Source organism: Delphinapterus leucas, chromosome 7 (assembly GCF_059928025.1).
Source record: "Delphinapterus leucas isolate spDelLeu-1000000601 "Yukka" chromosome 7, BTC_Dleu_Yukka2, whole genome shotgun sequence".
NCBI classification, from domain to species: domain Eukaryota; kingdom Metazoa; phylum Chordata; class Mammalia; order Artiodactyla; family Monodontidae; genus Delphinapterus; species Delphinapterus leucas.
In genome coordinates, this window is record NC_143135.1 from 90,698,425 (window position 1) to 90,722,953 (window position 24,529).

Sequence of the window (24,529 nt, forward strand, 5' to 3'; positions counted from 1 at the left end):
GCTCTGACACCTCCAGACAGATAACACTGTGATCTTTCTCCTCCACCCAAATGGAAAGACCCACGTGCAAGTTATACAGAATTCTCAGACGTATAAAATTCTTTTTTTCTTTAACATCTTTATTGGAGTATAATTGCTTTACAATGGTGTGTTAGTTTCTGCTTTATAACAAAGTGAATCAGTTATACATATACATATGTTCCCATATCTCTTGCATCTCCCTCCCTCCCACCCTCCCTATCCCACCCCTCTAGGTGGTCACAAAGCACCGAGCTGATCTCCCTGTGCTATGCGGCTGCTTCCCACTAGCTATCTATTTTACATTTGGTAGTGTATATATGTCCATGCCACTCTCTTACTTTGTCACAGCTTATCCTTTCCCCTCCCCATATCCTCAAGTCCCTTCTCTAGTAGTTCTGTGTCTTTATTCCCGTCTTACCCCTAGGTTCTTCATGACCTTTTTTTTTTTTCTTAGATTCCATATATATGTGTTAGTATACGGTATTTGTTTTTCTCTTTCTGACTTGCTTCACTCTGTATGACAGACTCTAGGTCCATCCACCTCACTACAAATATCTCAATTTCGTTTCTTTTTATGGCTGAGTAATATTCCATTATATATATGTGCCACATCTTCTTTATCCATTCATCTGATGATGGACACTTAGGTTGCTTCCATGTCCTGGCTATTGTAAATAGAGCTGCAATGAACATTTTGGTAAATGACTCTTTTTGAATTATGGTTTTCTCAAGGTATATGCCCAGTAGTGGGATTGCTGGGTCGTATGGTAGTTCTATTTTTAGTTTTTTAAGGAACCTCCATACTGTTCTCCATAGTGGCTGTATCAATTTACATTCCCACCAACAGTGCAAGAGGGTTCCCTTTTCTCCACACGCTCGACAGCATTTATTGTTTCTAGATTTTTTGATGATGGCCATTCTGATTGGTGTGAGGTGATACCTCATTGTAGTTTTGATCTGCATTTCTCTAATGATTAATGATGCTGAGCATTTTTCATGTGTTTCTTGTCAATCTGTATATCTTCTTTGGAGAAATGCCTATTTAGGTCTTCTGCCCATTTTTGGATTGGGTTTTCTGTTTCTTTGTTATTGAGCTGCATGAGCTGCTTGTAAATCTTGGAGATTAATCCTTTGTCAGTTGCTTCATTTGAAAATATTTTCTCCCATTCTGAGGGTTGTCTTTTGGTCTTGTTTATGGTTTCCTTTGCTGTGCAAAAGCTTTTAAGTTTCAGTAGGTCCCATTTGTTTATTTTTGTTTTTATTTCCATTTCTCTAGGAGGTGGGTCAAAAAGGATCTTGCTGTGATTAATGTCATAGAGTGTTCTGCCTATGTTTTCCTCTAAGAGTTTTATAGTGTCTGGCCTTACATTTAGGTCTTTAATCCATTTTGAGTTTATTTTTGTGTATGGTGTTAGGGAGTGTTCTAATTTCATACTTTTACATGTAGTTGTCCAGTTTTCCCAGCACCACTTATTGAAGAGGCTGTCTTTTCTCCACTGTATATTCTTGCCTCCTTTATCAAAGATAAGGTGACCCTATGTGTATGGGTTTATCTCTGGGCTTTCTACCCTGTTCCATTGATCTATCTTTCTGTTTTTGTGCCAGTACCCTACTGTCTTGATTACTGTAGCTTTGTATTATAGTCTGAAGTCAGGGAGCCTGATTCCTCCAGCTCCATTTTTCGTTCTCAAGATTGCTTTGGCTATTTGGGGTCTTTTGTGTTTCCATACAAATTATGAAATGTTTTGTTCTAGTTCTGTGAAAAATGCCAGTGGTAATTTGATAGGGGTTGCATTGCCCACTCTCACCACTATTATTCAACATAGTTTTGGAAGTTTTAGCCACAGCAACCAGAGAAGAAAAAGAAATAAAAGGAATCCAAATCGGAAAAGAAGAAGTAAAGCTGTAACTGTTTGCAGATGACATGATACTCTACATAGAGAATCCTAAAGATGCCACCAGAAAACTACTAGAGCTAATCAATGAATGCGGTAAAGTTGCAGGATACAAAATTAATGCACAGAAATCTCTGGCATTCCTATGCACTAATGATGAAAAATCTGAAAGTGAAATTAAGAAAACACTCCCATTTACCATTGCAACAAAAAGAATAAAATATCTAGGAATAAACCTACCTAAGGAGACAAAAGACCTATATGCAGAAAATTATGACACTGATGAAAGAAATTAAAGATGATACAAACAGATGGAGAGATATACCATGTTCTTGGATTGGAAGAATCAACATTGTGAAAATGACTCTATAAAGTTCTTTTAAAGAGACCACTGAATCTACCATCTCTCCTATCAGAGGAGAAAACTGATGCTCTGAAAAGTGAACAAGCCACAGCATATTGGAGGCCATCCAAGCCCAAGTCTCCTGACACCTGGTCCAGGGTCTTCCCCACTCCCAAACATGCCCCACAAGCCACTTTTTCACTAAGCAGGCAGGCTTAGAGAGAAGAAATTCCGCCTGTGGACCACAGCTCCGGCCAGTGCCTATGGAGTTCCATCATGATCATGATCTCCGCTTCGTGTCTGCCAGTGAATGACAGCTTCAGTCCTTGTTTGTGGATTTAAGCCTGCCCGTGATCTTCTCTGACTGCCTCCCATACGGTTTTCAGACTTGCTTAAACAGCCTCCATAATCACTCTCTCTTTATCCTCTGAAGAGGGAAATGTTAGTGCTCCAGGTGGAAAGCATGCATGATGTAAGATGCAGTCTAGAGATTCTGGAACACTCTGTACATCCCCCTCAGTGCCATCCTACTCCCTTCTTTGGCTTTGTCTACCAACAATACATCCCCCATCTTCATCCAGTCTATCTGTAGCATGCATGCACGGTACCCCTGGATCCCCTCAAACAGCCCCCACCTCCTTCAAGTTCAGTTTGGGTCATCCCACTGAGGTTAGTTCAAGCCACAGACCCTCTGCTGCCAACCCACAGCCTAATGAGGCCCAGGCACGTACCCTTTCCATCCAGCCCTCTGGAGAGTGGTTTTCTCAATGAAGAAATGAATGACTCCTAAGTCTAATAAGAGGGAAGCTTTAATGAGTGAAAATTGGGAAAACACTAGATCCAGTTACCTTATTCCAGACCATTACTGCATATCGATAAGCAGTGAAGAAACCCCAAGTGTCTGTTGCCATATTGCTTGCTTTGGATACAAAGAAATGGATAAAAGTGTATTTAGAAGGAAAAGAAATCTCTGTGGTCTCATATGGTAATCAGCTGCTTACTCATTAGCATACTGTCTCTGAGCACTCTCTTCTGTCTTGTTATTCTGACTGAAGACTAGAATAGGGGATGGCCAAGGAAGTGTGGAGGGCAGCCCCTCAGAAGGGCCCTAAAGGGCCTGGAGGTGACACCTCCTCAGTCTTCTCCCCTCACTGCCCCCTTCCCTCTCCAGCAAGACCCCACTGGCAAGAAGTTTGAATTTTTCTTGGCAAGTAGAAATCTGGAATATCTTGGGCTCGTCTTTGCCTGCTCCCAACTCCTCACCTTCCATCAGTCATTCAAACTGGTCATCTCTCAAATCTACTCCTCTCCCAGATCCACAGCCCCCTGCATGACCAGCCACCAGGATCTTCCCCAGAATGACTGTAACAGCCACCCAGTTGATCTCCTGCCTCCAGTCTATTCCATTTTAATCAGTCTGTACCTTTACTTCTTTTCAGCCAATCCAGATGCTCAAGTATCAATATGGAAGGATAAAATAAATGAAAATGGACTCTTCTTTTTTCTACCGTGCTGCCAAAGTAACATTTCCTAGAGCAAGTCTAAATAGATGAAAAACCCTCCATGGCTCCCCAAGCTCCCATGATAAAAGCATTCATTCATTTACTCATTCATTAATTCAGCAAGTGTTTGTTGGTCCTACCAAGTGCCAGGCACTGTTCTAGATTCTGGAGATACATTAATGAATGAGTCAGGCAGAGCCCCTGCCCTCAAGGAATTTATAGTCTAGCTCCGTCAAGCCAACAATTAGAGTGCAGTCTCTGATGGGGAAGAACAGGGTGTGGTGGGAGCACCTAACTTGCACCCAGGGTGTCCTTAGCATGGCACGGAGGGTTCTTTCCAAGTTTACCCAACGTACTTTTCTAGCCTCATCTTTTTCCTCCCCTTAAGCCAATCACTAGTCCTTCTTCGACAAAACCACAGCACCTGTGTTCATGCTGTCCCCTATTCCTGAAATACCCTTCCCCCTTTTACTAATTAATTATTTTAGTCCATCAGTCAGCCAATGTATATTTATTGAGAATGTTCTATGTGCCAGGCACTGTGCAAACACCAAAGATGCAATGCTGAGCAAAACCAGACACGATCCCTGCCTGGTTGGAGTTTGCCGGTTAGTGGGAGGAGACCCACATGAATCAAAGGACCACAGAAAGTGCACAGTTACAGCTCTGAAGAAGTGCTATGAGAGGTACAAGGTGCTAATGAGAGCATGTAACAGACGTATGACTGAGTCTGAAGACTCAGCAAAGACTTCTCCAAGGAAGGGGCGATTGGGCTGGGATCTGGGGGTGGCCAGAGGGCTCCAAGCAAAGGCAACAGGTAAATTCCCTGTGGCAGGAGAGAGTGAGGTGCCCTCAAGGGACTGAAAGAAGCCAGAGTGGGTGAGTGAAGAGAAGAGATGAGCAGAGGCTGGAGCGGTGGGTAGGCCAGATTAGGCAGAGCCTTTAGAGCCAAGGTAAAGATCGGTCCTTATCCCCAGAGCAATGGCAATCATTTTTAAAAAGCAGCCCAGGGACATGATCAGCTTGCCACCATCCTTTAAGACCCAAGTCAAATGTTCCTCTACCTTCCCAACACCCCAGACAGTCCCCACCCTGGATCGCCCCTCTAGCAGCCCATGTACCATGCACACATGTGACATGTGAGGGTTACTCAGTGACAAGTCCTCAACATCAGGGACCCTGTCCTCTTCATCTTTGTCCTCACAGCTGCACACGTGTCTAGCACATGGTAAGTACTCAGTAAAGATTTGTTGCGGCAATCAACCAATCAACATGTGTAGTTGTCAATTTTATTTCCTCCCCTCCACCGTTCTGCCCAGCCAGGAAAGTTCTACCCTACTGCCTTAGTTCAGACTCCTATGATCCCTCGCCTCCTAAGCAATCTCCCTGCCTCCCTTCTTTCCCCCTCACGATCCATCCTCCGAGTGGCTACCAGGTTTCCTTCCTAAACAAAGGTCAGACCAGACCACTCTGCTCCTTGCATAAGCCTTCACTGACTCCCCATTGCCTGCAGGGTCAAATTCAAATTCTTTAGGCTAACCATTCAATGTACTTCATGATCTAATCTCAAGCTAATCTTTCTAGCCTCATGTTTCATTGCATCCTTCCTTCCCTGGACCCTATATTCCAACTACAATCAAAATCCTAGAATATTCCTTAAGCAGACCTCCACTCCCACCCCCATGTCTCTGCTTAGGCTGTGCTTCCCTCATGTTTTCATAATTGGAAAACTGCTGGTGCTTCAAGATATAGCTCAACTGCTAACCTATCACAAAGCTTCTCCTCTCATCCCCCAAATCCAAAATTAATGGCTTCTTTTTTGTATAAATATAGTTATTCCTAGCACCAGGCCCAGTAACCAACACATCACAGTCCCATTCTTTCCCTGCTCTGCACTCTCCCTCATCAGCCACTAAGGCAGCCCTGAAGAGTGGGAAGGACAGGAAAGCAGCTCTCTCTCCCCATGTGGGATCCTGCATTCCTAGGAGGAAAGAGAAACAAAGCCACCCTTGTTCAAATCTTCAGACAAAAAAAAAATGACCCAACCCATATTCTAGGAAATGATTTCGAAGTCTACAAAGGCCCATCCATTGTTTCTGAACGATTTCTCAAGCTCAGAAATAAAATACCAAGTTTGTAATTTACACACTATAAATAAAAGTGATCCCCCCCAAATTGCTCATTTTGTTTAGCAAAGATTTCTTTTTCACTTTGTTTAAAAGCCATTTAAAAAAAAAAGCCATTTACTTTGGGAGCTGTTCAAATTTATATCTGAAGACCTAAACTAAACCTAAATGCTCAGCTGAATATGGACTGTGAGAAGAATTCCCCACATGGTGAGTCAGTGCTGTCACTATTGGACACAAAGGGCATTTTTCATCTGCTTTAATTAAGACACAAAGGAGTAGCAAAAAATATCAATTATGTGGTTGATTAAAAGTACTTTCCTGAACATCTTCTCCAGGTCATCAATAACTAACACTTCAAATCAATGTTTAATGACTGACATGACTGTAAAATCTCGTGCAGAGAAAATAAGTCACTCTCTCCATGTGCAACTTTCTTTGATACCCACTTTGGCACCCACTGGTCTTTTCTTTCTTCTCCAAGACTGGCTTTCATCAATTATCCAAAGCCCATCGATGGCTGACTGCAAGCAATGGGGGTGGGGCGCTGAGCAAAGTTCTCTGCTCTCTTGGAATTCACAGTCCAGCGCAGACACACACACGCAGAACAGAGTCAACAAAATGGCCCCTGTAATATGTCATATTGTACACCTGCAAAGTCAGATTTTTCTTTGTTTTTACATCATCGTGTGTGGAGACAGCTCCTTTGAAGTGTATTTTGTTCACATGACCACCCTGGGAGGTAAGCTAAGAAGGGACTTCTATCTCCATTTTTTTTTGTTGTTATATTTTTAAGTAATTTTTATTGGAGTATAGTTGCTTTACAATGTTGTGTTAGTTTCTACTATACAGCAAAGTGAATCAGCTATCTGTATACACATATCCCCCCCTTCTTTGGTTTTCCTTCCCGTTTAGGTCACTGCAGAGCATCGAGTAGAGTTCCTTGCACTATACAGTATGTTCTCATTAGTTATCTATTTTATACATAGTGTCAATAATGTATATATGTCAATCCCAATCTCCCAATTCATCTCCCCCTACTTTCCCCCTTGGTATCCATATCTTTGTTCTCTATATCTGTGTCTCTATTTCTGCTTTGCTAATAAGATCATCTATACCATTTTTCTAGATTCCTCATATATGCGTTAATATACGATATTTTTCTTTTTCTGACTTACTTCACTCTGTATGACAGTCTCTAGGTCCATCCACGTCTCTACAAATGACCCAATTTCGTTCCTTTTTATGGCTGAGTAATATTCCATTGTATATGTGTGCCACATCTTCCTTATCCATTCATCTGTTGATGGACACTTAGGTTGCTTCCATGACCTGGCTATTGTAAATAGTGCTGCAATGAACATTGTGGTCCATGACTCTTTTTGAATTATGGTTTTCTCAGGGTGTATGCCCAGTAGTGGGATTGCTGGGTCATATGGTAATTCTATTTTTAGTTTTTTAAGGAACCTCCATACTGTTCTCCATAGTATCTGCATCAATTTACATTCCCACCAACAGTGCAAGAGGGTTCCCTTTTCTCCACACCATCTCCAGCATTTATTGTTTGTAGATTTTTTTGATTATGGCCATTCTGACCACTTCAAGGTCACGCTGGTGGGCCAAGTGACGGGGGCACAGGTAAGCCAGAATCTTATGACTTTAGATCCAGAGCTCTCTCCCCCCTCTCCAGGGCTGCCTCCCACAGACCTGGAAAGACCACAGAGAGACTGACAACATCAGTGCCCTTGGAGTAAGAGGCAGGTCTAGGGCTGGGGTTTAGGTGGGGGAGACAGGAAGAGGCTTGAAGAATTTGGCCAGCTTGGACAGGCAGGGTGGAAGCAGCTGACAAATCCAGTTGAAGGGGATTTTCAGAAACCTTTTAAATTATGGAAGAGAACGGACTTGCTATGTGGCAAGATGAGGAAAGAGGCAGATGAAAATGCAAGGCCTTGACTTTGCCTGTGGTTCCCATATACTTTTAAAAGATACATCCAGGGTAGGAAATTCCAAATGCCAGTTCATCTTCCCTCTCTTTTCCTGCCAGAACAGGAGTGAAGTTCTTAGGGCTTGGAGCTGCATCAGGGATGCCTGGGATCAACAACGAGCTCTGCCAGTCTCATCTCTGATCTCTGCCAGTTCATGAGCCAGAGTTATGAAGCAGCTGTCCCACTAACTTGGCTAATTAAATTAGAGCCCGCTGAATGCTTTATTGACCTCAAGCTCACTCCAGTGAGCAGGCCCACTTGGAAGGTGATGATGTTCATGGCTGTTGGTTAACAGATTAAATAGAATGGTCACAGACAATAAAGAGCGATAGGAAAAGTCACCTCACTGTAAACAAAGCATCTAAAAAGCAGCAGCTATAGTGTGACCTGTAGGTGATTTATCTGATGTTATGGGTTGAATTGTACAACCCCCCCCGCAAATAAAAATACTTCAAATGTTGAAATCCTAACCCCAGTGCCTCAGACCGTGAACTTATTTGGAGACACTGTCTTTATACAGGTAACCAAGTTAAAATAAGGTCATTAGGATGGGCCCTGATCCAATATGACTAGTGTCTGTAAAAGTGGGGGAATCTTGGACAGAGGGAAGACAATATGAGAGACATGGAGAGAAGATGGCCAAGGAGAGAGACCTGGAACAGATCTTTCCCTCACAGCCCTCAGAAGGTAGCAATTCTGCCAACACCTTGATTTTAGATTTCTTGCCTCCAGAACTATGAGATGATACATTTCTGTTATTTAAGCCACCAAATTTCTGGTGCTTTGTTATAGCAGCCCTCACCAACTAATATATCTGGGGACATATGAGAGCCAGAAAGACCTCTGGGTGAGAAGGAAGTTGCATGAGAACAATGAAAAGAGCATCAGCTCTGGAATCAAACAAACTCGGGTTGGAACCCTGACTTTGTATTACCCACTGTGTGTCCTTGGGCATGACACTTAACCTCTCTGTGCCTTGATTCCTCATCTGTAAAATCAGGACAGTAGTATCTTTCTCAAAGGAGTGTTCTTAGGATTAAATGTGAAAACGTAGTCTTTGGCCTCTACAGATCTAGGTCGCACATGGCCCCTCAGCAACTAGGTGCAGTCACCAGCATAAATTCTGACCAGCTAACAACAAAGATGATAATGGATATGAGTCACTTATATAAAATAACTACAAAGTGGACAAGAGCCTGATATTACCACACCCTCTATGGGATTCTGTGAACATTATGATGAATGCTTCCCTTCTCTGTTTTTTCTGCCCCGCTATATTTATCACACACTTGCTCTCTCTCCCTCTCTCTCTGACTGGAGACTTCAGATTTATGCTCAGAAGTCCCTCTCCTTCACTTATCCTGCCAGACTTGGGCCAGAGGAGAGAGTTCATTCAGCAGCCCCCAGGGCCTGCCTCTCACCACTTCACTCTTGAGTTCACTCCTGCAGACAGCCAATAGATTTTGAGAAAAAGAATGCATTTTGATTTGCCTTTTCAGTGGCCTGGTTTTAGAAAAAATAAAAAGCTTGTTACTTAAACCCTTCCACCTCCACCCCAAAATAATAATCATCATAACAAAACCAAATGGAAAACCACTTCCAGTAACAATAAGGTCATATATTAGTAAAGCCCTATTTGTCCAGATTTCTTGGGAGATTGGCTGTTTGGTTAACTGCCCATTCTATTTAAAAGTTATCCTGGAGAGGGCAGACAGCAGAAACAAGAAGAACTACAATCCTGCAGCCTGTGGAATAAAAACCACTTTCACAGAAATATAGACAAGATGAAAAGGCAGAGGGCTATGTACCAGATGAAGGGACAAGATAAACTCCCAAAAAACAACTAAATGAAGTGGAGATAGGCAACCTTCCAGAAAAAGAATCCAGAATAATAATAGTGAAGATGATGCAGGACCTCGGAAAAAAATAGAGGCAAAGATCGAGAAGATGCAAGAAATGTTTAACAAAGACCTAGAAGAATTAAAGAACAAATAAACAGAGATGAACAATACAATAACTGAAATGAAAATTACACTAGAAGGAATCAATAGCAGAATAACTGAGGCAGAAGAACGGATAAGTGACCTGGAAGACAGAATGGTGGAATTCACTGCTGCTGAACAGAATAAAGAAAAAAGAATGAAAAGAAATGTAGACAGCCTAAGAGACCTCTGGGACAACATGAAACACAACAACATTCACATTATAGGGGTCCCAGAAGGAGAAGAGAGAGAGAAAGGACCAGAGAAAATATTTGAAGAGATTATAGTCAGAAACTTCCCTAACATGGGAAAGGAAATAGCCATCCAAGTACAGGAAGCACAGAGAGTCCCATACAGGATAAACCCAAGGAGAAGCATGCCAAGGCGCATAGTAATCAAATTGGCAAAAATTAAAGACAAAGAAAAATTATTAAAAGCAGCAAGGGAAAAACAACAAATAACATACAAGGGAACTCCCATAAGGTTAACAGCTGATTGCTCAGCAGAAACTCTACAAGCCAGAAGGGAGTGGCATGATATACTTAAAGTGATGAAAGGGAAGAACCTACAATCAAGATTACTCTACCTGCCAAGGATCTCATTCAGATTCGATGGAGAAATCAAAAGCTTTACAGACAAGCAAAAGCTAAGAGAATTCAGCACCACCAAACTGGCTCTACAACAAATGCTAAAGAAACTTCTCTAAGTGGGAAACACAAGAGAAGAAAAGGACCAACAAAAACAAACCCAAAACAACTAAGAAAATAGTCATAGGAACATACATATTGATAATTACCTTAAATGTAAATGGATTAAATGCTCCAACCAAAAGACACAGGCTTGCTGAATGGATACAAAAACAAGACCCATATATATGCTGTCTACAAGAGACTCACTTCAGACCTAGGGACACATTCAGACTGAAAGTGAGGGGATGGAAAAAGATATTCCATGCAAAGGGAAATCAAAAGAAAGCTGGAGTAGCAATACTCATATCAGATAAAATAGACTTTAAAATAAAGAATGTTACAAGAGACAAGGAAGGACAGTACATAATGATCAGGGGATCAATCCAAGAAGAAAATATAACAATTATAAATATATATGCACTCAACATAGGAGCACCTCAATGCATAAGGCAACTGCTAACAGCTATAAAAGAGGAAATCGACAGTAACACAATAATAGTGGGGGAATTTAACACCTCACTTACACCAATGAACAGATCATCCAAAATGAAAATAAATAAGGAAACAGAAGCTTTAAATGACACAATAGACCAGATAGATTTAATTGATATTTATAGGACATTCCATGCAAAAATAGCAGATTACACTTTCTTCTCAAGTGCGCATGGAACATTCTCCAGGATAGATCACATCTTGGGTCACAAATCAAGCCTCAGTAAAGTCAAGAAAATTGAAATCATATCAAGCATCTTTTCTGACCACAACGCTATGGGATTAGAAATCAATTGCAGGGAAAAAAACGTAAAAAACACAAACATTTCGAGGCTAAACAATACGTTACTAAATAACCAAGAGATCACTGAAGAAATTAAAGAGGAAATCAAAAAATACCTAGAGAAAAATGACAATGAAAACATGATGATCCAAAACCTATGCGATGCAGCAAAAGCAGTTCTAAGAGGGAAGTTTATAGCTATACAAGCCTACCTCAAGAAACAAGGAAAATCTCAAATAACCAATCCAACCTTACACCTGAAGGAACTAGAGAAAGAAAAACAAACAAAACCCAAAGTTAGCAGAAGTAAAGAAATCATAAAGAACAGAGCAGAAATAAATGAAATAGAAACAAAGAAAACAACAGCAAAGATTAATAAAACTAAAAGCTGGTTCTTTGAGAAAATAAACAAAATTGACAAACCATTAGCCAGACTCATCAAGAAAAAGAGGGAGAGGACTCAAATCAATAAAATTAGAAGTGAAAAAGGAGAAGTTACAACAGACACCGCAGAAATACAAAGCATCCTAAGAGACTACTACAAGAAACTCTATGCCAATAAAATGGACAAGCTGGAAGAAATGGACAAATTATTAGAAAGGTATAACCTTCCAATACTGAACCAGGAAGAAATAGAAAATATGAACAGACCAATCACAAGGAATGAAATTGAAACTGTGATTAAAAATCTTCCAACAAACAAAAGTCCAGGACCAGATGGCTTCACAGGTGAATTCTATCAAACATTTAGAGAAGAGCTAACACCCATCCTTCTCAAACTCTTCCAAAAAACTGTGGAGGAAGGAACACTCCCAAACTTATTTATGAGGCCACCATCACCCTGATACCAAAATAAGACAAAGATACTACAAAAAAAGAAAATTACAGACCAGTATCACTGATGAATATAGATGCAAAAATCCTCAACAAAATACTAGCAAACAGAATCCAACGACACATTAAAAGGATCACACACCATGATCAAGTGGGATTTATCCCAGGGATGCAAGGATTCTCCAATATACACAAATCAATCAATGTGATACACCATATTAACAAATTGAAAAATAAAAACCATATGATCATCTCAATAGATGCAGAAAAAGCTTTTGACAAAATTCAACACCCATTTATGATAAAAACTCTCCAGAAAGTGGGCATAGAGGGAACCTACCTCAAAATAATAAAGGCCATATACAACAAACCCACAGAAAACATCATTCTCAATGGTGAAAAAGTGAAAGCATTTCCTCTAAGATCAGGAAGAAGACAGGATGTCCACTCTCACCACTATTATTCAACATAGTTTTGGAAGTTTTAGCCACAGCAATCAGAGAAGAAAAAGAAATACAAGGAATACAAATTGGAAAAGAAAAAGTAAAACTGTCACTGTTTGCAGATGACATGATACTATACATAGAGAATCCTAAAGATGCTACCAGAAAACTACTAGAGCTAATCAATGAATGCGGTAAAGTTGCAGGATACAAAATTAATGCACAGAAATCTCTTGCATTCCTATACACTAATGATGAAAAATCTGAAAGAGAAATTAGGGAAACACTCCCATTTACCATTGCAACAAAATGAATAAAATACCTAGGAATAAACCTACCTAGGGAGACAAAAGCCCTGTATGCAGAAAACTATGACACTGATGAAAGAAATTAAAGATGATACCAACAGACGGAGAGATATACCATGTACTTGGATTGGAAGAGTCAATATTGTGAAAATGACTATACTACCCAAAGCAATCTACAGATTCAATGCAATCCCTATCAAGTTACCAATGGCATTTTTTGTGGAGCTAGAACAAAAAATCTTAAAATTTGTATGGAGACAAAAAAGACCCCGAATAGCCAAAGCAGTCTTGAGGGAAGAAAACGGAGCTGGAGGAATCAGACTCCCTGACTTCAGACTATACTACAAAGCTACAGTGATCAAGACAATATGGTACTGGCACAAAAACAGAAACATAGATCAATGGAACAAGATAGAAAGCCCAGAGATAAACCCACGCACCTATGGTCAACTAATCAATGACAAAGGAGGCAAGGATATACAGTGGAGAAAAGACAGTCTCTTCAATAAGTGGTGCTGGGAAAACTGGACAGCTACATATAAAAGAATGAAATTAGAACACTCCCTAACACAATACACAAAAATAAACTCAAAATGTATTCGAGACCTAAATGTAAGACCAGACACTATAAAACTCTTAGAGGAAAACATAGGAAGATCACTCTTTGACATAAATCACAGCAAGATCTTTTTTGATCCACCTCCAAGAGTAATGAAAATAAAAACAAAAGTAAACAAATGGGACTTAATGAAACTTCAAAGCTTTTGCACAGCAAAGGAAACCATAAACAAGATGAAAAGACAGCCCTCAGAATGGGAGAAAATATTTGCAAACGAATCAACGGACAAAGGATTAATCTCCAAAATATATAAGCAACTCATGCAGCTCAATATTAAAAAAACAAACAACCTAATCAAAACATGGGCAGAAGACCTCAATAGATGTTTCTCCACAGAAGACATACAGGTGACCAAGAAGCACATGAAAAGCTTCTCAACATCACTAATTATTAGAGAAATGCAAATCAAAACTACAATGAGGTATCAGCTCATACCAGTTAGAATGGGCATCATCAGAAAATCTACAAACAGCAAATGCTGGAGAGCATGCGGAGAAAAGGGAACCCTCCTGCACTGTTGGTGGGAATGTAAATTGATACAACCACTACGGAGAACAGTATGGAGGTTCCTTAAAAAACTTAAAATAGAACTACCATACGACCCAGCAATCCCACTACTGGGCATATACCCAGAGAAAATCTTAATTCAAAAAGACACATGCACCCCAATGTTCATTGCAGCACTATTTGCAATAGCCAGGTCATGGAAGCAACCTAAATGCCCATCGAGAGACAAATGGATAAAGAAGATGTGGTACATATATACAGTGGAATATTACCCAGCCATAAAAAGGAAAGAAAATGGGTCATTTGTTTGGACGTGGTTGGATCTAGAGTCTGTCCTACAGAGTGAAGTAAGTCAGAAAGAGAAAAACAAATATCGTATATTAAAGCATATATGTGGAACGTAGAAAAATGGTACACATTAACCAGTTTGCAGGGCAGAAATAGAGACACAGATGTAGAGAACAAACATGTGGACACCAAGCGGGGAAAGTGGCGGGGGGTGGGGGGTGGTGGTGTGATGAATTGGGTGATTGGGATCGACATGTATACTCTGATGTGTATAAAATTGATGACTAATAAGAACCTGCTGTATAAAAAAATAAATAAAAATTTAAAAAATAATAAAAAAATAAAAGTTATCCTGTCGCAGCTGAAGACCAACTTCCAGAGAATTAGAATGTAAATCAAATATGCTAAATTCCAAGTGCACTGGGATGGTTGGCTCTTTCCTGTTTCAGAAGCCTTGCAGAATTTGGCAGTGTTTCAGGGACACTGTCAGGCCTTCAGTTAGTGCTGAAGAGTCCTGATAACAAGAACTGTATCTCCAGGTGGTATAAATTCTAAGCAAACAGGCTTTTATACATGTACAAAAATACAAATATCCACGCACAGCCAAGGGAAGAACCTCTCCTGGGACCAAAATCAAACATTTCCAAAGTTAGAGATCTCATGGGCTCCTTACAAGGACACTCCAGCTCACGCCACAAAGATGCCCCACTTCTCTCTTCATTTGGGCCACATTGTCACACATTGTGTAGGGCTGAATTCAAACCAATCCATAATTATTTATTAAGTTTACTCTGTCCAAGAAAAGCATTCGACACCATTCCTACCCTCAAAAAGCTGCAATTTAGTTAGAGAACCACCTACATAATTAAACTCTAAATTGAGTGCACTGAGCTTGAAGCACTAAACACTAGAGTTAACATGTTAACACAGATCATTCATCTGTGCCAGGCCCTATGCTATGTGTTTTACATAAATTATGTCACAGAACTAAGTAAATGTGGACTTGGATATGAATCCCAGGTCTGTGTGACTCCACAGCCCACACTGGCACTTCACCCCCCAACCCTGCCTCCTCTGCCTTTCCTCTTATCCAAGTCTCGGTCGACCAGCTGGCTGCCACAAAGATCCTCCAAACGATCAGAGCTCGCTCTTCCCTTCCCTTTTCATCCCCACATACTCACCCATAGCTCCTACTACTCTTTTCCCAGAAAAGCAAACCAAAAAAGCAGAGAACCAAGATTAGGGGCTTCTCAGGAGCCCCTTTCTTATACTCTGAAGCAAACTCCAAGGGGAAATATACTTCAGTGCAAATCAAAAAAGGTTTTTACTGTTTTTGCTTCATGGAAGAATAACATTACTTTCTTAATGAGACCGTGACTTTATAAAAAAGTTAGTTGTCATATAGGTCTGCTTCTCCTCTAAATGAGCTACTCTTTGCTTCTTACTGATTTGCGGGCGGAAATTAACAAAAAACAAAACCAGAAAGATTTTATTGAGTTCTCAGGGAATCTCAAGTTCAATTCTCATAGGTTAATAAAGTGAATGCTAAACAACCAGGCACTTGGAGTAAAGAGAAACAGAAAATTCGAAATAATGCTCCACGTGCACGTACTATGGCAACACCCAGCCAGATGGAAGAGCTGGCTGATATTTTTTTTTAATAAATAAGGAGTTGACACAGGGATATAGGGGATTTCAGCTTTCCATAAGTCTACTAGAGGTCCCACTCTGCTAAAAACCAGAATGTCCCATGAGTTTTTTAATTGCCTTGCTAATAATCGCTTTTCAGAAAGCCAAAGAAGCAAAGAGGGGAATTTTTTATCCAAAACATCAGTTAGAGAATGACTGCAAATTTCACAACAGGCAAGGAAGAAATGATTTGGCCTAGGCACAGGCCCTGGCTTTAGGAAAGCATATTTCAAAGAGCACCAAAAAATGCCAGAAATAATCTCACGGCCACAGACTCTAAAAGAAAGACATCATCTAGCACTTATATGTGGAATCTAAAAATATAATACAAATCAACTTATTTACAAAACAGAAACAAACTCACAGACATAGAAAACAAACACATGGTTACCAAAGAGGAAAAGGGAAGGGGAGGGATTAAATTAGGAGTATGGGATTAATAGATACACACCACTATATGTAAAACAGATAAACAACAGGGATTTACTGTATAGCACAGGGAACTAAATTAAATATCTTATAATAACCCATAATGGAAAAGAATCTGAAGCTGTACACCTGAAACAAACACAATATTGTATATCAACTAGAGCTTAATAAATAAAATAAAAAGACATCATACTCTACGGGCTTCCCTGGTGGCGCAGTGGTTGAGAGTCCGCCTGCTGATGCAGGGGACACGGGTTCATGCCCCGGTCTGGGAAGATCCCACATGCCGCGGAGCAGCTGGGCCCGTGAGCCATGGCCACTGAGCCTGCGCGTCCGGAGCCTGTGCTCCGCAACGGGAGAGGCCACAACAGTGAGAGGCCCGCGTACCGCAAAAAAAAAAAAAAAAAAAAAAGACATCATACTATGAATGAAAGAGGAGGGGTGTATTTCAAAACTGAAAATCTGACTATATAATAAATATGACAACACAATTAAAAAAACAGGAGTGTGGCTGCAAATGAAAACAAGTGATGGGTTCAACAAAAACAGGCCCTTCATAGGCAAAAATATAAGAATGGCCTGGACATGAAAAAATAGTGTCAGGAAGATCAAAGCCCAGAATATGCTGAAGTTTATGAAAAACATTATCTCAAGGAATTTAGGGGCACAGGGAAAGAGGATGATCAGTGAAAGAAAAGGAACAAAAAGGATTTGGCTATACTCGAAGTTGATAATGTGATGTTAAAAAAATGACACAAAGAGAACTGAACAGCTCAAACACTATTTTGCTTCCCTGTTCCTATCAAGGAGAATTATCTTCCACCTGGAAAGGCTGGAACAAACATTTGAGAGGAAAATGAAAGCTAAGATAGGTGAAAAGATAGAAAAAGAAAACCTGGATTTTAAATGAGTTCACAGTTCTACACTCAGGGGAATTATATCTCATGGGACTTAGAAACTTCAGATGTAATCACAAATCCAAGTTACATAGTCCTTGAGATGAGCAAGTGTCCCAGTTTTCAAAAACAGGGCAAAAGACCTACTGCTACTTCAGACCAATGCGATTAAAGTTAATATTACAAAAGAGAAGATTACTAAATAGATAGAGGGTGAACAAGAAGTCCTAATTTTTTAGTTTTGAATAATAATAATGTAGATATGGATATGGCAAACAAACTAGAGTATGCATTTAGGAACAGAACTTAGTACGGAAATTAAGTGAAATTTATAACAAAGTTAACCTGACATACTTAATGCTATGCATAATTTTTATCATGCTGAATGGTAATCAAGCATAAATGGAGCCCTTCATGCACATGAAAATAATTAATATTCTTTTGAGGCAGCATTTCTAAAGTCAGAGAGTGGGGTTGGGAGACAGAAGCCAGCCAGCAGCTGCTCCGCTCCCGATTCCACTCCACCCAGACACCCCTTAGGGAAGGGGGTTGCTCTGCCTTAAACCAAGGCAGTCCCAGACTCCAGCCAACACCCAATAGCTGGAGCTGGGTTGCCATGTCTACTGGGATTCTCTGTGAGAGGAACCCAGGAGAATCTGATTCTAAGGGGGCAGGAGATATCCTCTCTGATGAAATAATCAGTAAGAGGAATTCTTTCCTGGGCAACTTTTTTTTTTTTTTTTTTTTTAAAGAAGATGTTGGGGGTAGTAGTTTAGTAATTTATTTATTTTTGCTGTGTTGGGTCTTCGTTTCTGTGCGAGGGCTTTCTCTAGTTGCGGTGAGCGGGGGCCACTCTTCATCACGGTGCACGGGCCTCTGACTATCGCGGCCTCTCTTGTTGCGGAGCACAGGCTCCAGACGCGCAGGCTCAGTAGTTGTGGCTCACGGGCCTAGTTGCTCTGCGGCATGTGGGATCCCCCCAGACCAGGGCTCGAACCCGTGTCCCCTACATTGGCAGGCAGATTCTCAACCACTGCGCCACCAGGGAAGCCCCTTGGGGAACTTTTGAACACCCAGAAACCATGGGATTGGGTTAGCTGGAGCAAGTGGCTGAGCAGAGGGAAGGAGGATGCAAAGGGGAAGTGGTAGTGAGTCAGCTGTCAACTGCATTTAAGATGTTTGTTATTTGATACCCAGTGTTCAGGGGATGGGAGTGGAGTGGATACAGGCTGAGCCTGAGTGGGGAACTGAGGTTGGGGGAAAAGGGAGGGAGGCGGGCAGCTAGAGGACAACTCCTGCCGGAAGAGGAGAGGGGGGATGACAGGGGCTGAAAGAGAGATGGAAAAAGAGAAAGCTTCGCAAGAAACAACATTCAGACTTTTCACAGGAATGAGCCCTGGGTTTAAAATGATATGCTGTCTGGTATTTGCTTCAACAATTCAGTGTATGTTTGCGGGAGCAATGGGGCGGAGGTGAGCGGGGGGCACAGATGAAACAAGATTGGCTGTATGACCACAATTGCTGAAGATGGGTGGTGGGTACCTAGGGGTTCACCACGCTATTTTCTCTTCTTTTACACATTTCCTTTTTTTTTTTTTCTAAGCTACTAGTTTCCCATCTGACTCAGAGTAAAAAAAACCAAAATCCTTCTAATGGCCTACACAATCTTGCCCCCTCCTCTCCTGTTATATCTCTCACCACCTTTCCTCCTCCTCTCTCCCTCATTCTCTGCTATTCCTTCACCAGACACACTCCTCCCACCTTAGGGCTTTGCAAGGGCTGGTCTCTCTGCTCAGAGTTGTCTGCACCCAGACATCCACATGGCTTACCCACTGTCTCGGGGAGGTGTCCTCTGACCATCCCATTCAGAATGTCAGCTCACTCCCCTTTCCTCCAGCCCTGGAATTCCAGAGAAGTTCAGATTTATCACCCTATGTTTATTTTTTCCATACAATTAAAATCTTCAGACATACTATCTAATTTACTTACATATTTATTATCTGTCTTTAGCACCAGAATTTAAATCACCAGAGAAAAATAATTTTTGTGGGGTTTTATTTTTGGGGGGGGGAAGGTTGTTGAGTGACTGGAACAATGCCTGGCACCCAATAAATGTAAGTAGAATAAAAGTAGGAAGTTTTAGAACCACTTACAAAGCTGAGACAAGGGAGGGAGAAGGTGCCTTCGGCCCTGGTACTAGTGCCTACTTCAACAGCAGGAGTAGCTAAGACCCATCCACTCCCACCTCGCTCTCTCGCACTACGCAAGAAATCTGGGGCACCCGATTGCTGAGGGGTGCAGAGCTTATACATAGCTCCTCAGAGTCATTGCCCTCCTCCCCAGACTTGAGGCAGAGATTTCATAACATGGTTTTGAGACATCTAAGCCTAGCTCCAGTTATGTCACGTGACATCACAAACTTCTCAACCAAACTCCTCATGACAAGGAGAGGAATTTCTGTCTAAACCGTATAATTGAAAAACTTCTCAAAATTGGGGCTTTGTAACTTTCAGGAAACTTTAGGCTTTAGCTAAATGCCTATTTTTAGGAGGAAGTTATCACAGAACCAATGTTCAAAATCAGTTCCATGATTAGGAAGAACGTGGGCATCAAAACCCAATTTAAAAAGGCTACTTTGTGCCAAGACTTTTTACATGGGAGGCAATTTCCAAAAGCCTTATTCCTTCCTGAATTTACAGCTACCTCCTTCACTAAGAAGTCACTCCTATACATGCCTTCATTTCTCCGTGGCACAAACTAGCTGGGGAGCTTGGGCAAACGACTCCTTTGGGCCAGTTTTCTTATAACAAAAACACCCCCAGAGGATGTGTGTGTACCTCTCAGAACTTTCAGAAGATAGACATAAACAATAGAATGAAACCCCACAAAAGGCTGGGAGTCGTTGCCTTAAGTGATAGCATGAGTATTTGCAGGCATGGGAAGAGGATTATCCGTATCCTTTTTAACGATGTTATTAATCAAAGAAAATACTGTTTGATCTATTCACAAGTGATTGTTCAGTGATATGTCACCGTTTATAATATAGATGCATGCAGAGTCTGGATGACCCTCCTGGGCTGATCAAGGCCAGAATGTAAGCCCAGGGTAAAATGGACAGGCTCCCTGCTTCCATTTCCACAGACTAGGCCTAGATGCCTTGTGCTGCTCCCAGGCCTGAGGAAAGATGCCATCTGGAGGATCCCCATTTCAGAGAGAAATCCAGTGCAAAACTGACCATGAATGGGTCTCCAACAATTCAGGATCCACAATGTAACAGCAGCCACTATCAAGTCACCTAAGGGATTTAGGTTCTTTTTAACAAAAACTTTCCTTTTTACTAATATCTTGGGGACCCTTTCTGGAATTTCATTTCCCAGTCATTTGTATAGTTCTGGGTGTAATTTGGGAAGAGGTTTCTTTCCGTTGGCCTACAGATCCACTGAATGAGTCAAGCCTCGTAAGTTTCCCTTACTCACATAATCCGCACGCGCTTTCTAGAGGAAGCAGGCTCCCCTCCCGTTCAGTCTCAGGTTCCCTATCTGAATAGGTACCTTCAAGGTCCCTGCAAGAGCTGCCAGACCCAACTCCCATGTTGCTAAGCCAGATGGCTCGTCCCTAACCAGAGCGAATATCCACTTAACCACCAGCTGTCAATTGCCTTGGCCAGGGAAGAGGATGGAGTCCGCCCACTCTGTGTGCGGCGACATAAACTATTCATCAGAGGAAGGAGTCCCGAGGGATGGAGTCTACAGGGCCTCAGAAGAACTATGATGCAGTTTTCTGTGCTAATGGGGGAAGGGAAGGAGAGAGGAGTGTGCTTTTCAGTTACAAGAGATCCCACCCCCCAATTGCTCTACCTGTCAAGCAACAGGAATAGCTTCTATGAACAGAAGAAATATGCTATGTGTGTAACAGTCCTGCAAGGCATTTAGTTCAGTTCTGTTCTTCGTTCCCCATTCCCTCAATTGCTGAAAAAAGAATGCTAGCTGAAATGGTGTGGATTTTCCGAAACAGGTATTTTCTTCACCTGTGCAAAGGGTCCCTTCCCCCTCTCAAGAAAGACAACTACTTTGTTCTCAAAAAACTAAAGTTGGTTCAGGCAAGTCTTTTTTCTGTGCGTTCTCATAGTAGGATATGCTAAGTGTACACAGATAGGTTGTCACTAACCACAGCTGAGTTCTCTTATAAAAAGAAACCAATCTTCTTTCTAATTCATTCTTCTATGACCCCTAAATAGGTAAAAGAAAAACTAAGCAACCAGAATGTAGGGGCTGAGCTCAAACTAAGGACAAGAAGGTGAAGGCGGAATGTGTGCCAGGGATCAGGGGTTGAAGCCTAAGGAAGCAGGCCCACTGTACTGAAAACATCCTCCAGACAGCATTTCCTCCAAGGCACACAAAGATCGATCGCACTCTTTACCCTCTTTTCACAAGCGGAATTCCACATTTCAGGGTGAAGAGAAACAATCCAGAGTCCTACCGAGAATAATTTTAATAGAATATAAACCTCCAATGGCTGCAAAGAGTTAAAAACACAGAAAGTTGAGCTGAAGGATTACCCACATCCACCAAATAAAAGATAAGGCTACCGAACCCAGAGTTAGCATCTCATGGCACATACATACCGAAGGAACACTGAAATTTAAAAGATTTGCCATTTGATAAGGTACAGAAAACAGGGAATTTGAGGAGACAAAAAGAAAAAAAAATCCAACCAATAAAATAGAATTTAGTCCGGGAATTCCCTGGCAGTCCAGTGGTTAGGACTCCTTGCTTTCACTGCGGAGGGCCCGGGTTCAATCCCTGGTAGGAGAACTAAGATCCTGCAAGCCACGTGGCTCAGCCAGAAAAAATATATAATTTAGTTGAAATAGCAAAAAGTGCCAAAACTTTATACTGAAAGAAATGTTAAATTATCAGATAGTGTCATGAAGAAAGACGGTAAGTCATTGAGTCCTCTGTGAGGATCATAAATGTCGATAAAAAGAATGGCACGAAAGATAGGAAAACTTGATGGCCTCTTTTGTCAAAGTTCCCATGTTATTAAAGACACTCACCCTTAACTCTGAAAAGCATTATTTATTGGAAAGAAATACTGAAGGAAGTCTTCTTAATTCCTGCAAGATCAATTTATGGTTCCCTTGCCCTCCAAAATATATCTCCCATCTCTCACAAATTCTTTATCCTGACTCTTGGAACGATCTGGATTCCTTGATCCAAGGCCAGGGCTTATATTTTCAATGGATACAGTTCCCAGAGGGCCCTGGAAGCAACATGAAACAATGTCACCCTATAGTTTCTTATTAAGGGAGGGTGGCTAAAAAGTCAACAAATTGAGGTGCTTCATTTGACATCTGATCCTAACAACCAATTCTTCCACAAAGCCTCATACAGGCCAGGAGGTAAGGCGTTCTTAGGTGAAATCAAACTTCCATGATATATCAGTTCACCAAAACCAACGGGTGATTCCAAGAAGTCTTTAAAGACTAATAACACCAAGAAAGGAATCCAACTGCTCAAGACACGGTTTTCTCAGGAAGATGGAGCTATTTAATCTTGGCAAGGGCAGCTGCTCTTCTTTCTGTGTTCTGGAACAAGGCACGAATTAAAGCTTTTACTTCACTGGAAGAGAACGCAGCTGCCAAGGGCCCTTTTCCATCTGCCCACCTGCAAAATGAAAAACACAATTTCTATTTCCTATTAAGTATAAGCCAGATTTTTAAATTGCGTATTTGATCCCAACAGTGTATTTGTTTAAAATGGAAATAAAACAAATTCTGGCATTCTTCCCCTTCTTTAGGAATCTACCAGTCAGTATCTTTGACATCTTCTACTTCTTGGCTGCATTTTGGTAACAGCATAGACAGACGAAGAGACCAAGTTAGGAAGATAAAACTGTTCTCCCTCATTCTATACTCACTAAGCCCGTTTGAACTTGACAATTATGACCACATCCTCACATGGTTATATAGAGTAATGGGATCTGTAACTACTTTAAAAAGTGAACCACAGGCAACACATTTTAACTGACAAAGGATAAGTATAAAAAATACATATGAAATCACAAACAACCCCGTAGAATAAAGGGTAAAAAATATGAATAGCTCAGAGATACAGAGAACAAACCAGTGGTTATCAGTGGGGAGACAGAAGCGGGGAGGGGGAATTTAGAGGTAGGGGACTAAGAGGTACAAACTATAGTGTATAAAATAAGCCTCAAGGCTATATTGTACAACAGGAAATATAGCCAATAATAACTATAAAGAGAGTATAACCTTTAAAAATTGTGACTCACTATATTGTATGCCTGTAACTGAATAATACTGTGCATCAACTATACTTCCAAAAGAAAAACACACAGAGTCCCAATATAAAAAAAATATAAACAGGCATTTTACAAGAGAAGAAAAATGATCACTAAAAAGATGCTCAATGTCATTAGAACTTAGGGAAATATAAACTAAAATGACAATGAGCTACCATTTCACAGCAACTAGACTAGCAAAAATTTTAAAGTCTGATAATACCAAATACTGGTGAAAATGTGAAGCAACAGGATAAACCATGAAATATGCATCTATAAAATAAATAAGTCACAGGCAGGGATGTAACATACACATGAGGAATATAGTCAATAATACTGTAACAACTTCGGTGATGGATGGTAACTGATCTTACTGCTGTGATCTTTTCATAATGTATAAAAATATCAAATCACTATGTTGTACACCTGAAACTAATATAATATTGTATGTTAATTATAACTCAGTTTTTTAAAAAAACTATGAAATATTTATATAATGGAATATGATACAGCAGTGAAAACGAACTGCAGCTACAGATACCTTCACGAAAGAATTTTCTGAACAAAAGAAGCAAGTTATAGAAGACTCCATTTAGGGATATGTGCAAATGTGGTAAAACTATAAAGAAAAGCAAGGAGATAAATAACACAAAATTCAAGATAGTGGTTACCCCTCTGGCGAGGACGATTTGGAAAAGGGTACATAAGGGTCTTCAAAGGTAGCGGTAATATTTTTAAGCTGAGCAATAGGTACATGAACATTTATTTCACTCTTTTTCTTTAAACTGTGAATATATGTTATATATACTGTACTCTTTCACATGTATATTTTATAATTTTTAAATGTTTAAAGTACACAACTGGAGATAGTTTCCTTGGTAAAAAAATTTTTCTC

General features: G+C 40.7%; 1 protein-coding gene across 2 annotated transcripts in view; it reads right to left on the minus strand.

Moving 5' to 3' along the window:
* Positions 1-259: 259 nt before the first annotated feature.
* ZW10 (zw10 kinetochore protein) overlaps positions 260-24,529 on the minus strand; it is a 54,505-nt gene continuing 30,235 nt past the window's right edge. Inside the window, exon 16 of one of the 2 annotated variants that reach the window (XM_089915544.1) lies at positions 260-8,153. In XM_089915544.1, the coding sequence (XP_089771670.1) occupies positions 8,075-8,153 (79 nt within the window). In that variant the 3' untranslated portion in view covers positions 260-8,074. Of the gene's footprint in view, positions 8,154-13,153; positions 22,998-24,529 lie in introns of those variants that run through there. The other variant, XM_022559153.3, reaches the window with a different exon arrangement.